We start from the raw sequence: 13,673 nt of genomic DNA on the forward strand, positions 1-13,673 counted from the left end.
AAGAGTCTCTTTACATCAGGTTTGTTTTCCCTTTCTTTACCAGTCAGTGGAGCACCAGGGAGACTCAGTCCTTTCATGTTTGGAAATGTGTTCTGGAGCCAAAGCTTCTGGTCTGAGGAAGAATCAGAATTCCACTCTCTGAAAGATAGCAGGATCTTGAAAGGCTCTTACCATCAAATCATTTGTCAAAGGAATGTGATGTTCTCAATCTAYTTAAATCAAAGTAATCTTTGAAATAAAGCAATAAAAACACTAATAAAGATGGCAAAATTTGAGAAAAGTTCTACAACTTCAACCTGATGTTCTGAGCTTCTGAAATGACATTATTTTCTATAGAATTTGGTAATACTAAATGTGATGTTTTCAAAAAAAGACTGAAAAAAGGCTAACGTATGTTCTAATCATTACCCAGCTCACATTCAAAAGTGCTTATCTGTTTCCAAGTTATATCTTTGGTTAAAATAGGTGCTRTTTATTTTTCTTGTCTCTTAAGGCTTCCCTTTGTCAATGAGCATGACTTGATTATGACAGAATCGAGAAGAATAGAAGTAGCTTAAAACTTGTTCTCTGATAGTGCGTATAAGTAAATATATGTAATTCAACTTCTCATGCTTAAAAACAGTATGATCAGGCAAGAGAAGTCAAGGAATCAATAACAGTATGTTGTTATTTGCCACTAGTGTGATACAGATCTTCAGCCTCTTAGAACAAGAGGTTTGGGGTTTGGCATGACATTTCTATAAAGCTTAAAAACCTTCTATTCCTTCCTTCCTTCTTTGTCTGTCTTATTTTGCTGATTGTTCAACTATYGATGCCTCTCTCTTTGGCCTGCTTATTTGTTTTATTTCCTTTTGCCCACTGTGTTTTTTGTCTTTACTTCTATGTTTGTATTTCTGCCCTCCTGCCCTTACTGGACTTGCTTGTCTACTATAGCTGTATAGAAACTAACTGAGACTAATTCTTAGGCTTAGCCAAGCGCACCAAAATAAATAAATAAATAAAATAAATAAAAAAGGGGGGGGGGGTGTTGACAAGTCTTCCAAAATCAAACAAAGAGGAAAATGAGCTAAGAAATGAGAGTGGACTTTAGGGCCCTAGGACTCAAAGGGTTACTTCTTTCTTTATTGAGGAAAAATCTTCAAAAATATAAATAACAAAATATGTATGTAGTATGCTTTTCTAAGTGTGTCTATAGCTAAATCCTTTCWTTCTCCCCTCACTCATCTTTATATCTTCAGATTTTATGATAAATATAGGTCATATCTACTCTGACATAGATGTGTAATTTAGCAATAACTTAGACTTACTATATAACTTTATATTATATTAACTGAGATCCTCATTACTTGATGTCAATAGAGTCAATCACTAACTTTAGTAAGTTTAGAAAGTTAAGACAGAAGTGAAAGGAAGGCTCATTTGCATGTCAGCAGGAATACAGCTCTTGTACTGGGCATTGTGAAGAATGTGTGTCCCATCAAATGAAAGTGAAATCGTAGTGCAAGTAGACATACCACACTAGCCTTCACCTACTTCATCCGAAGAACAGTAGGTGAAGATTTAGTAATTTGGGCTGACAACCTGAGCCCTCTAGAAAGCCCTGGGATCTTAAACTGTACAGAAATCCATTCTAAAACCTCCCTTTTACTACTGTTATCGGTGTAGATGAGCTTGTGTAACCAAGAAGCATTCTTAGCTGGGGTAGCTGGATGCATTTTCTGCATATTTTGCCTGCTGTGCCTCYTACTAACTAAAGTTAAACTAAAATGAATAGAAAGTAGTAGAAGCAGTAAGGGAGGCTCGCAAATGGAGAATGCAAAAGCAGGATAAGACAGTTAAGGCAAAACTTTCTATCATGTTCTGTAGTTTAGGTACATATAGCTGATTTCAGTTCAGAATTTCTTGCTAGTGCAAAGGAGTATGCCCTAAGCAAAAAAATACACTTTTTTTTATCAGTTAGTAATTTGGAATAAAAATGAGGTGGAATAGCAAAGCTGACTGAAATGTTCATTGCGTATTTTGTGGTAAATTGTTTTTCAATTATAATTCTCTGTTCCATTGCAAATGTAAAACCAAAACATTCTGGGTTTCATTCAGAAGAATGCTAAAAAATATTTTTAAGGTTAAAATTGTGCAATGAACTATACTGAACAACTGTTACAATGAGTATCCTTTATTTTGTAACTGTAAGTTTTGTAAATATATACAACATAGATTTATTTTTATATTGTCCCTTAATTTTATACACTGCTAATTCTCTATGTGACTGTATTCTGTAATTATTTCCTTTTTAATATAGTAAAATCTGGGAGCGTCCTTCCAGACCCTTTTCCCGAGAAGTCATCATTCATTGGTTCAAAGAAGAACAGCTTCCTCGACGTGCTGGGTTTGAGAGGCACACCAACAGAGTTGCTCCATGGTTTCATGGTAATACTGATCTTTATTTTCTCATATAATGGAGCTAGACTTTCAGGAAGTTAATCTTACCAACTTTCCTCACAGAAAGGAATGTCTATTAGGGTTGTGAGGTCTAGTGCCTCATAAAGCAATATTTTTGCATCATTTTTATTATTAGCATATGATTTTCTTATTTTTGATTAAGTAGTTTATTTTGTGATTTACATCACCAAAGTTTTACAGGAATATTTTGACCAAAATACAGCATTTTACCGCATTTGCTTGCTGTAAAATAACAAGTCAGACACGAAGAACGTAACTAATACAGGCTGAAGAGCACTCCAGAATAACCTAGCAAATAGTAGAGGGATATGGGATAAGGAGAACTGAAGTTCAAGTCTCTGCTTTACGTGATTTAGAAGAAGGACTTACACTCATGTCTATTTAATCCTTGTTGCACTTCCGAAATCCTAGGTGGCCTCTATTTTTCTTCCTCATTTGAAAACAAAAATTACTGAAAGATCTTGAATTTGTCTCAGAATGGCTGGGAAGTGTATGATTTTTAGCAGGCGTTATTAGATGGGAAAATCTATTCCTCAGAATTTATTAGCTACTGTCATGTTTTCTGGAGTTCTTAGCATCTCAGGAGTTTTTGCTCTTTGGAATCAAGTTCACAGGTATGACATGCCATTTTCATATGTGTTGGCAATGATCTTCATATTTGTTATACTTAAACATGTAAAAAAAAAATCTTGCTTAAATAGCTGACATAATTTAGAGACTGAAAAGATTTAAAACTAAATCCCAGTGTTCTTTCATTGAGTTTTCAGTGAGTCTGCTATTTCTTTGCTGAAGGCACTTAACTGGCCTGGATCATGGCCTGATTCTCAAAGTATAAGATCAGCATGTGTGGAGATTTCAAACTGAACCAAGCAAGAAAGGTTTCTGACCAAGTTTAGGTTTTCGTATATTTCAGATTTTTTTTTTTAAGATCTACAAACTGTAATGTCTTAGAAGAAACCAGCAAGCTGCTATTTTCACTGACTTAATTAGTCAAAGATACTGAAATTAGTCATGAATAGCTTGTAAATGCTTTAATATTTCCATTTCTTATGAACAGTGATGCAGACAGAAAAGAAAAAAAATTTCCTTGGTATTTGATGTGATTTCTTTCAGAGAGGTAAACTGATTAGATTTCAGCTGTGGTCACTTCTCAAAAGTATTTTCAAACATATTCTATATGATCTTTGGAGGGAGTCCAATTGCAAAGGTTTTCCCCTCTCATATTTTTGGCAAGTTCATATCCATAGCATTTGACATTGGTATTTATGAGCATAATTCACAAATTAAAAAGGTGTCTGGGCTTCAGCTAAAGTCTGTGCAGTCTTTTTGCTGACKTCAGTGACTTTTGGATTTGTCCCTTAGTCACTGTAAGAACCGTGGAATTCCATTTTCTTCATTAAATTCATTAGATTATACTGTTGATATTTGAACATTTGTAAAAGTAAGCAAAGTATCTCCTTTGTCCTCCTCCCACTCAAGAAAGCTGACAAAGATATTTAAGATAGTTCTATACAWAGCTCAGTGGTTTTCTTTGCCAACAGCCACAGAAATGCTGCTTTGGTACCTAATTGCTGGTTCCCACTCAAGTCTGCTTAAGTTATTGTGCGTGCTTTGGCTGTTGTAGCTGTCGTGTCTAATGCTGGTCTGATCCACCRTCATCAAAGCTAAACGTCTAGTTGTTGCAGGTGCAGCAGTGAGTGTTTTATAGTAATTAGAAATGTAGATAAATTTCAAAACAAAGCCCTAAAATATTGGAAAACATTGATATTCTCTTTTTTTCCAGATAAAGCTCTTCAGAGAATTGGCCCCTAGTTTTGGGAGGGGGAGGGGGGAGTGATCCTGCCAAATTTTTACACTCTGTTTACTTTATGCTAAAAGACTTATAAGCCTATTTGGAGATCTTCTATTGTTGATTTGTATGGTGTTCAGAGAAGCAGAGCATTACATATATTTTCTGTGTATAAACAAAATTACAGCAGAACATATCTGACTTGGATAAGAATTTGGCAATACAAATGAAAGCTATTCCACAAAGCCCAGAATTAAGGCTAACCACTTGAGCTGAAGGGACAATAACATAATCATCATTTGGATAAGTGGATGTTTCTGTGGAAGGAACTGCTGAATAGTATTTAATATTATCTAGTATATTAATGACAGGTCCTTGCAATCTCAAGAATCTTGCCAAACAGGTATAATCAGATCCGTCGCATTGTTGAACTTCTTTTGCATCTTCTTATAACCCCAGTTCTGGACTGTGAATAGGAAGATAATATTCTGCCTCATGTTCTGTATTATAGCAGTACCAAAAAAGTAGATACTAAATTATTACAGAAAAACATATTTTTGGTGAAGTCAATAGACATTTGCTTGATTACTTTGACTGATAGGTCCTTCAGCTTTTTAAACAAGATAAAGCATTAGCTTAGTCACTACCTTCAAATTCTGCTATAAATGCATATTATTTTCTAATTATCAAAAAATGAAGGTTTTCAGATAGATACATTTGGCTAAAGTAATGAAGTCTGAATAATAAAGCACAAATGTCCTTATTCTTATATCTTTGGCCTATTTCCTGTGTTCAGTCATCAAATTCCTCTGGGTTCTGATTTAAAATATAGACTGTTCATGGCATTTCATGGGTTGTGAAACAAGATAATGTATAGCATACTGAGTACGTGAAGTTCTTCTTTCGTTTTTCTATGAAGAATCACTATAAAGTGCTAAATTATATTACATTAGTTGTATTTTTTTATTACTTATTTGAAGGGGGGTGATAACATCTATATAAGCAAGAAAAGTCTTTTTCAAGTCTAGTCTTTCTCAAGTCTATTGAGTATTTCCTTCCATATTCACAAAAAAGTGTTGAATGAGTATCAGCTTTGCCTTCATCCTCCTCTGTTTGCCTCATGAAATATTCAGTTATCCAAACTCTACTAACAGGTTTTTTAGCTCATTTTGGACCTGTTTTGATTAAGAAAAGAAAAAGTGCAAAAGGTACAAACTGTAATGTTCAGCTGAATTTTGGGTGTAGATTCTATTTTTTCTATATTCGAGTAACACATCCATTTCAAAACTTAGATCATTTACATGTTGAAGAAAAGATTTTTCTTAACTTGCTAAAGAAAATTTGTTAATTTTACGTAAATCTGGTTGTAAATGTGATTTCTAAGTTAAAACCCTGTTTAGTGCCGAATGATATACTGTCAGGCCTAACCTACAAAATGTTGGCCAAGAAGAGTAAATAGACAGTGTTATTTTCTTTTTTTTCAATGATTATTGAGGATTTCTTCTGTTTTCCTCCAATAGAAATGGAAAGTATTCCCTTTTCCTCAAKAAACTGCCTCTAATGCCTTTTCTTGTTGTTTTAAGGGGACAAACCAGACTTGGTGGAAAAAGTCATTGCTTTCTGAGACCATAAAACAATGATTTTTATTTCTCTTGGAATGGGAAGCACCAGCCCCCCCTTTTTTTAAAAAAAACTGGCTTATGATTACTTATTGGTGACAGTGAAGTGATGCTCAGTTCTCAAACTGTGAAAGTATTAAAGAACCAGAATGAATGATTAAGGTGTCACTGAAACTATCTTGGGATATGAGGTAATTGGTGCCTATATGTTTTGTACAAAATCAGTCATTTCTTTTATATATTGTAATAGTCACTTTACATTTCGATGAAGAGAAGTATTCAATTCTTTGAACACAGAAACAGAGGAAAGTGGTCTAAATTTAGCTAAAGCAAAATGTTGATCATTTTGATAAGAAGGAAATTAATAATCAGATCCTGAATTCTTACCTGCTAACTTATGAATATGGGCATATAATACAAAGGGATCAGAACATTGTAAGTTAAAATTCAAGATATAGGAAACTTTTTTTATAAACCTAAATTCAGATCATGTTTTGCCAAGATCTTAAGTTGCTAATATACTTTGAGAGATAGGAAGTGATTTCATCTTCGGGATAGGAAGCCTGTCTCTCCAAAGGGTGAGGAAGAGAGATGGGCTGGTTATTTTGGCTAAGTTTTGCTTTGAAATGTAGTTTTCTTTTCAAACCTGTTTTCAAACCATGCCAAGTAAAATGAAAGTTACTGGTCTTTCCTATATGTTGAAGAATTTTGCCAAGCTGTATCACAGACATCAGYCAAACAACCATAGTTTTCATTACTGAACACATATGACATGGGAATAGAATTTCTTTTGACAGTGAAAATACTGACCTAGTCTTTCTGTAAGCCTTTTTCTGTACTGTAAGAAAGGATGCTGGAGGCTGAAACACGTGATAATGTTTCAATTTGTTTGTTCTGTTTTCCTTTSTCCTTTAACCTTTCTCTTTTTCTTGAAATCTGCCTTAACATGTAGTTCCTTTTTTTTTCTATTCCCACTGRTTTTCTATTCTCACGTAATTGTGGTCTGCATTTGGTTATTTTCCATTCAGAACATAGGAGAGTGTCAATGTTTGCACAGGAGATCTGAACTATGAATATTTTCCCAGGCTTAGTTAAGACTAAAATTTTATGATTGATGCTATTTACCTCATGRTATCAGTGGAGTATCTCAGATATATAGTAAGTATGTGACAAAATTAGGAATTTATAGCTTGGCTCTCTGCCTGGTGGTTCTATGCATATTTGCTAAACATTTGCTGTAACACTATCAGATCTCTACTTGCCTCCAGGTTGAAAGGAGAGTTCAGAGGCTGACATCACAGATATAGAAACATGAAATAGTTGCCCTAAAGGATGTACCTTTAAAATGTAATTGCAGTAGTGAGGTTCCTATTGAGAACTACTTTATTAAGGAAAGACAGGGTGGCAGTGAGCTACTGGCTAGGGGAATGCCAAGCTGTGAGGGGATGATCAGAGCAAATTGAAGGATGAACTGAAAAATGCTGAGAAGCAGAAGTTGAGAGAGCACTGAGGCCAGGGGAGCTAGRGAAGACCATTTTCAGCTCAGCAGTCTCCTGTTGCAAAGGTTTTGAGATCAAGGTTTTATTTCCAATGGCTAGTACTGTTTTCAGAAAAAACAAAAGTTTCAAGGAGAAACTTTTTTTTCAGGAAGAAACTCTGACAGACTTAAATAGTGAGAATGGCTCTACAAATCAGATGCTGTCAATACAGGATTTAAGACTTAAAATATTAAGTCTACTTAATGTTCTGGGTAAGTCTGCTATCTTTGAGCCCTTGAGTTTTCTGTCTTTAAGTTTGCCAACAGCAACAACACTGAGCATATGGGAACAGCTGAGCTGTGGGACATATAAAATATGCTTATATGCAGTCTTTGCTGAGGGAAACAGGTATGGCGGTGGTTTGGTTTGAAAAACTTCTAAAAGTCAATAGTTTTCTGTTTTGAACATAAAAGCACACTTTTTCTTCTGCTCTTGAAGAAAAACACCTCAGTCATTGAATAAATGCACATTAGGAAGATATGAAGCAAGTGTTTTACTAAATCCAGCAGAAGAACAGCTTTTTTCATATTAATGAGCTATTCTCCAATTCATTACTTCATCATTTTGTAGCTTTTACTGCTGTTTGAGAAAGTGCACAGATAAATTCTCTGCATGTATAAATTGAGCCCTAGGGGTATGGGATTTTATCTCCCTTCCGGAACTATTGCTGAGAGGTACTTTATGGGCAAAAAGATACAAGATCTTGTAAAAAAATTCACTGAATTTGGTGAGAGCTTTTCTACTTTCTTCCACARGCCTTGAAAGAGGCATCTAATAAATAGCTATATGCAAAATTTGGTATCTAAGGCATCTTGTGCTCAGAAACATCTGGAAAGGAATCAGAGAATACCTAAATCAAATGATAAACACAGCTAAAACAAGAGTTCTCAATTATAATGTACCTGTTAGCTTGCATGCATTTGCAGGACAGTAAATGAAGTAGTAAAGTGAGAGATTGCCGGAGGGGTGGAAGTAATAATAAAATAATAAAATTTATTTTGAACAGTTGACTGGGAACAGACAAAAAAAATGACCTTTGAGATGACAAATACAGAACAGACTGTCTTACCGTCTTTATCAGAACAATAGATTTCACCGTCTACAGTTCTGCTCTGCCAGCCTGTCCTCAGATAGAAAGAGCTAATAGAGTCCTGGCCAACAGCTCAGAATATCGACCTGAAGGCTTGTGTCTACTGGTGGGATAGACCCAGATCAAAACAGATTGATAGTTTKTGCCACCTGGCTGATTTTGTGTAACACAAGAAACACACATTATCTTCAGTATTAGTTATCATTCCTGTTCCATATGGATTTCTCAAAAAATGTTGTCACTTTTGCTGGGAATCTTAGCAGGAAGAATAGATATGAAACAAGTCTGGAGACCAAATTACGCTCTTATCACATAACTTTGTGTTAGAAAATGAATTTGAGGCCTACTGTTAGGCATAAAGGGGAAATTGTGCACTGCTGTCCCTATTCTGTAGCTAAGCAGAGCGCGTTAGTTTGCAAGGCTGCCAGTGCTGTGCTTTTCGTCCTTGCTGGATTCAGACACAGAGATGAACAATGTTGCTATCGCAGTAGTTGCCCAGGATGTAGATGAGCCCTCTGTTGCACCATAAAGTGGTTGCTATACACCAGATTAAACAAATTAGGCTGGAAAACTTAAGTGTCTAGCGCTTGAAGGACAGATGACAGGCTCAGTCTATTTTTGCACCACAGCCTTGAAATAGTAGTAATAATACTATAATTATACTTGTAAATAATTATAAAGTAGCAGTGTGTATACACATAGTTTTAGTTGGACTAGTATACAAGAACCAGTTTGTGCTTGCAGAGTTATATATATTCTATATGGGTGGATTTACGTATAGTTATTAAGGACTTTATCAGTTGTTTATTTGCTGGGAGATGATATACTGTATTTTACATTGCCAAAACAGATCCCTATCAGACATCTACTAGACCATCTGATAGTATTTTTCAAAGCAGCACAGTATTTGGAGTTAAATGTTTGGATCGTATGGCAGATGCCAGTATTTGATTATGGATGTCTCAAGTCAAGTCAGACTCACAACATAAGATGAAACTCAAATGCTTCATCAGCTCTGATTCAGTTCTCAACTTCTCCCCTAAGAAATGAGAGGCGTTCTGCTATGTTCTGAGAAATAAGATGATCCTTCATGTACTAGGTCACTCCACTTAACTCATAATGATTGTTTTAGTCTGTCAGTTCTTTTGAAGGCTTCGGAATTGTTTTTCTAGTGCCATTACAGTTCCAAAGTGTCTACACAGACAGGTTATTAGCAAACAAAATAAATGTTTTAGACTCATGGCTCCCTTTGGAAGGGAACAGAGTATCAAAGTGAGGTAATGTGAGCTGCCACATGTAGCAAGGAGAAAGGAAGCACAAAAGAACAGCAGGGAAATTGTAGAGTGAAGCAATTGAATAATTAATGTAAATAGGCTAATTGCTAATGTGAAATGAGCTTTCTTATTCTTTTACGATACATTGTCCTTCTTGTCTGCTCTTTAATTGGAAACTGTATTCTAAAGATGTAGATGAGATGCACAGTTTTTCTAAACGGATCTTATAAACACTAAAAATGAGAGATTATAAAGAGCATGAGACCACAGAAGTGGAAAAAAGTTTGATAAACTGTTAGAAGTTCCAAGGATACAAACAGTGCAGGTGCAAGGTCTGTATATTGCACTGTTAGTCAAAGATTAAAAAAACAAACCCCCAAGTCCCCCAAATAGAAAAGACTTTGTGTCCTTTCAGGTTCAAGCTTGTGCCTGACTATATTGATGATGTATTTGTAAGAAATATGCTCTCTTTTGTAGAGTTTACTTCCAGGTAAACTCACTAATCTTGTAAGAGAAAATATTTTGCTATTAAAACTAAAATTGTTTCACATTCTGGTAACACCTTGCCCTCTTTATTTAAAACACTTTTAAAGATCTTTTTCCCCTTTGTGCTGCTATTAAAGTATGATATAGTAAACAATTATGGTTTCATTTAATAGGCATAGTGGTAGCTTAGTCTATTTACCTGTAAATTTACATTACTGTTCTGTGTTCTGTCCCCTTATTGAAGTGAACGGTAGGTGATTAATTATTGTTGCAGTTCTTTCAACCAGTCTTTCTTCTTCATATCACATAAAATGAAGAAGTATTCCTGAGCTGAAAGCTCTGCTGTTCGTGTTTGTAAATGCAAAATAATTTATATATAAAAAAGTGATATATAAGAACATGAATTATTTAGAAGAAATCATATGTAAAGACTTAAAACACATTAATTTTTGAGAAAATAAGGCAAGTTTATCTGTAAGTAAAAAGACCTAACACATACAAAGGTTGGTTGTCCTATGGCTAGAAAAAATTATGAAGACTGTTTATGGTGACCAAAGAGAATGCAGAATAGTTTATTTGTCCAACAGCCTGAATCTGAGCTGTGCATCCTTTTTTTCATGTATTGTAGTCCATTCCTTAGACACTGGATCATGGTTTCTTCTTTTGATTTCTATCATGTATTTTTTAATTGATTAGTTAGTTTATTCCAACCTAAGTGCCCAAATTGCACTTAGGTTATTAGCAGTACAAGATATTCAGCTCATACTGCATTTTTTTTAATGCTGTATGTGGATATTTTCCAATCTGCACATCACCCCCTGTAGCATAGTATAGGTGTCCTTGAACCTTGTTAGTCTTGGATGAACTGCAGACATCCTGCTTATTGTGAGCCCTTATCTAACTATTTATCAGCCATGCCTCCAGCTCTTGTTACTTTGGTTGCACAGTTACAATAATAGACTTCATATTTTCCAGGCTTCTAAATCTTTTCTTCAGCTTACACCAGGCTAAGTTACCTGCAGTATTTTCTGTTTAAAGCACAGCAGATACTTGTGTAGAGTCAAGCTCAGAAAATTTTACTGATCTTCCAGCAGATGGCTGCTTCCCTGGTCCTTCCAACTTACTCTGCAATGTACTGAAACTTCAGTCCTATTGATCTAGCCTCTAGTCAAAATTTGACAAGTTATTAGTTTGACAGCTCCTTTGAAACAATGCTATTTTCCTGCGAAGCAAAACCAGCTCTCTCAAACGGGATATCAGCAGGTATGGCATGTAGTCAGGCAGAGGGGAAAAGGATGTGACTGCACAAAATTTTGTTGCTGGTTTGGCTTAACAACTCCMGTTCACCCAGGTAGCAGCAGGTTGTTACACTTAAACTGCTTTCACCACAGGAGAGAGGCAGCAGGGGATGCTGTGAAAACAAAGGGAGGAGACTTCTGCGAGTCTGTTGGCAACCAGCCTGTATGTGCAGCTTCTCCGTCTGATGCTGGCACAGAGGCAGAATGAAGTTGAGTGTGAGAAAAATATATTTGCCTTTTGTTTGCTAAGGTCAAAGTAGTGACAGCTCCCTTCCTTTCCTCTTGAACTTCAGGAAGGTCAGTTGTTCCTTCTGTGGGCTGTTCAGTGAATGGTACTGTCMTATCACAAACGCATGAAGGTCTAATCTTTAAGAGGTACCACTTCAAAAGAGCTATGCAGGTTAACACACAGAGTAGCATTGGCTCTGACTGGATCACAGCCTACTTTTGCATCCCAGATTAGCACCTGTAATTACCCTTAATCCATGAGATACAGGAGGCAAATTAAAATTATATATAATTTCATGGGATGTTCTCACACTGATGTTACCACTACAACTCACAATTAAATGCAACAGGAATCTTGAATGAAGGTGGCTTCTGTAAAACGCTTCTGGGGTGTTTGATTAAAAATGGAACAGTTGCAGCCGTGCATGTGTCCTCTGAAAGAACCCTTTGGGTTTGAAGTAAGCTGCAAACATTTATAGATAATTCAAGATACAAAAAAAGTAATAGTTYCTCAGCCACACAACACATACTTCTCTCCTATTTTCTCCCTTAACTATGCTACTGCTGACAGGGTGGAGGCTTTGAGAGAGCCTAAGATGGTAGTAGCAATAAAAAAAAAAWTCTGCATGGTTGCAGTCTGTGTCCAGATCTTCTTATCATGTGAACTGGAATAGTCCCATTGACGAAACTTATGACAAATGAAGGATTTTTAATGCTAGGGTTTATATTAGAAAGTAAACTTAAAAACTCTGTTTGCTTCTCTCTGTAACTTCTTCAGAAACTYGAATGAAGTTGGTCTCACCACTGAAGTCATTTCTGCTTACTGAGTAATGGATTCAGAGACCTAATTCAGATCATCCTGCTACCAGTTTGAGCCTAGCTGCTAGCGCATTTACCTTATTTACAGTGTTAGTAGGAAATACAGCCATTTAGTGACCATTTTTAGTGACTTAACTAAGAACTAGGTAAAACTCCAGAGGAGATCCAGAACTGGATCATCGTAAGAGCTGTACATAATTATTATACTGCCACTTATTAAGCGTGAAGTTTTTCCATCCCTTAATGTTATTCTCATTTGACTTTCAACAGTGCTTCAGTGTCTGGCTCATTTTATGGAGTGATTAAAGCTAACTTTTTCTCCCAAGGAACAGTACACTAAATCAATGTTTAAGAATATTGCAAGCAGATAGAAAGCAYTGTAATTAACAGAGTTAGCTTAAAGTTCTCAAATCTAGCCAAGTGTGTGAAAAGAAAAATCAGTTACCCATATTATCCCTGAGTTATTTTTCTTCAAGCTGGAAAGAGAAGTGTAGTTTCTTGACTAYATACAGGAAATGCAATCAAACTTCTTTGTAGAAAGCTATCTGGAGCTTCTATTTTAGTTTATATATGGGAAAATAAATACAGCATGATTTAAATTTGAATCCCTTTTTAGCAATAAAAGTCTTAGTGATTACCTAATAAGTGTGTAGAAAGATTTCTCCAAAGTCCAGTGAAGTCATTTGAAAGATTTCCACAGATGTCAGTAGATTTCAGACTAGACTGATTCTGTACCTAGAAAATATATCTATTCTTAAAACTTATATATATGGAATATATTTGACTAAGGCAAAAGCATATGTTTTCACTATGAAAAAGGATGAAAATTAAACAATACAGTATATTTTGTGGACAGTTACCTGTTACAAGTCCAGTTGTAGAATTCAAATTCCAGGGTTCTATGTAACTGTGACTTTTTTTCCGATTCACATTGACTGAGCTCTTTTGTCACTATGATTTGCTATGATAGAGGTTATCACTGAGATTTAGAGAAAGCAAATGTATCTTGATAGTTTCTTCAACATCTGTGAGATATAATGTTCTATGTGAACTGTAAGATGCTTGTGTTTTT

At 35.5% G+C, this 13,673-nt stretch overlaps 1 protein-coding gene across 1 annotated transcript in view; it reads left to right on the forward strand.

Moving 5' to 3' along the window:
- Window positions 1-13,673, forward strand: part of SH2D4B (SH2 domain containing 4B) — a 65,646-nt gene that overhangs the window by 32,131 nt on the left and 19,842 nt on the right. Inside the window, exon 7 of the mRNA XM_085312191.1 lies at window positions 2,300-2,427. Within this exon, the coding sequence (XP_085168317.1) occupies window positions 2,300-2,427 (128 nt within the window). The remainder of the gene's footprint in view (window positions 1-2,299; window positions 2,428-13,673) is intronic.

Source organism: Rhea americana, unplaced genomic scaffold, assembly GCF_003343005.1.
Source record: "Rhea americana isolate MKP2758 unplaced genomic scaffold, rheAme1 scaffold_36, whole genome shotgun sequence".
Classification (NCBI taxonomy): domain Eukaryota; kingdom Metazoa; phylum Chordata; class Aves; order Rheiformes; family Rheidae; genus Rhea; species Rhea americana.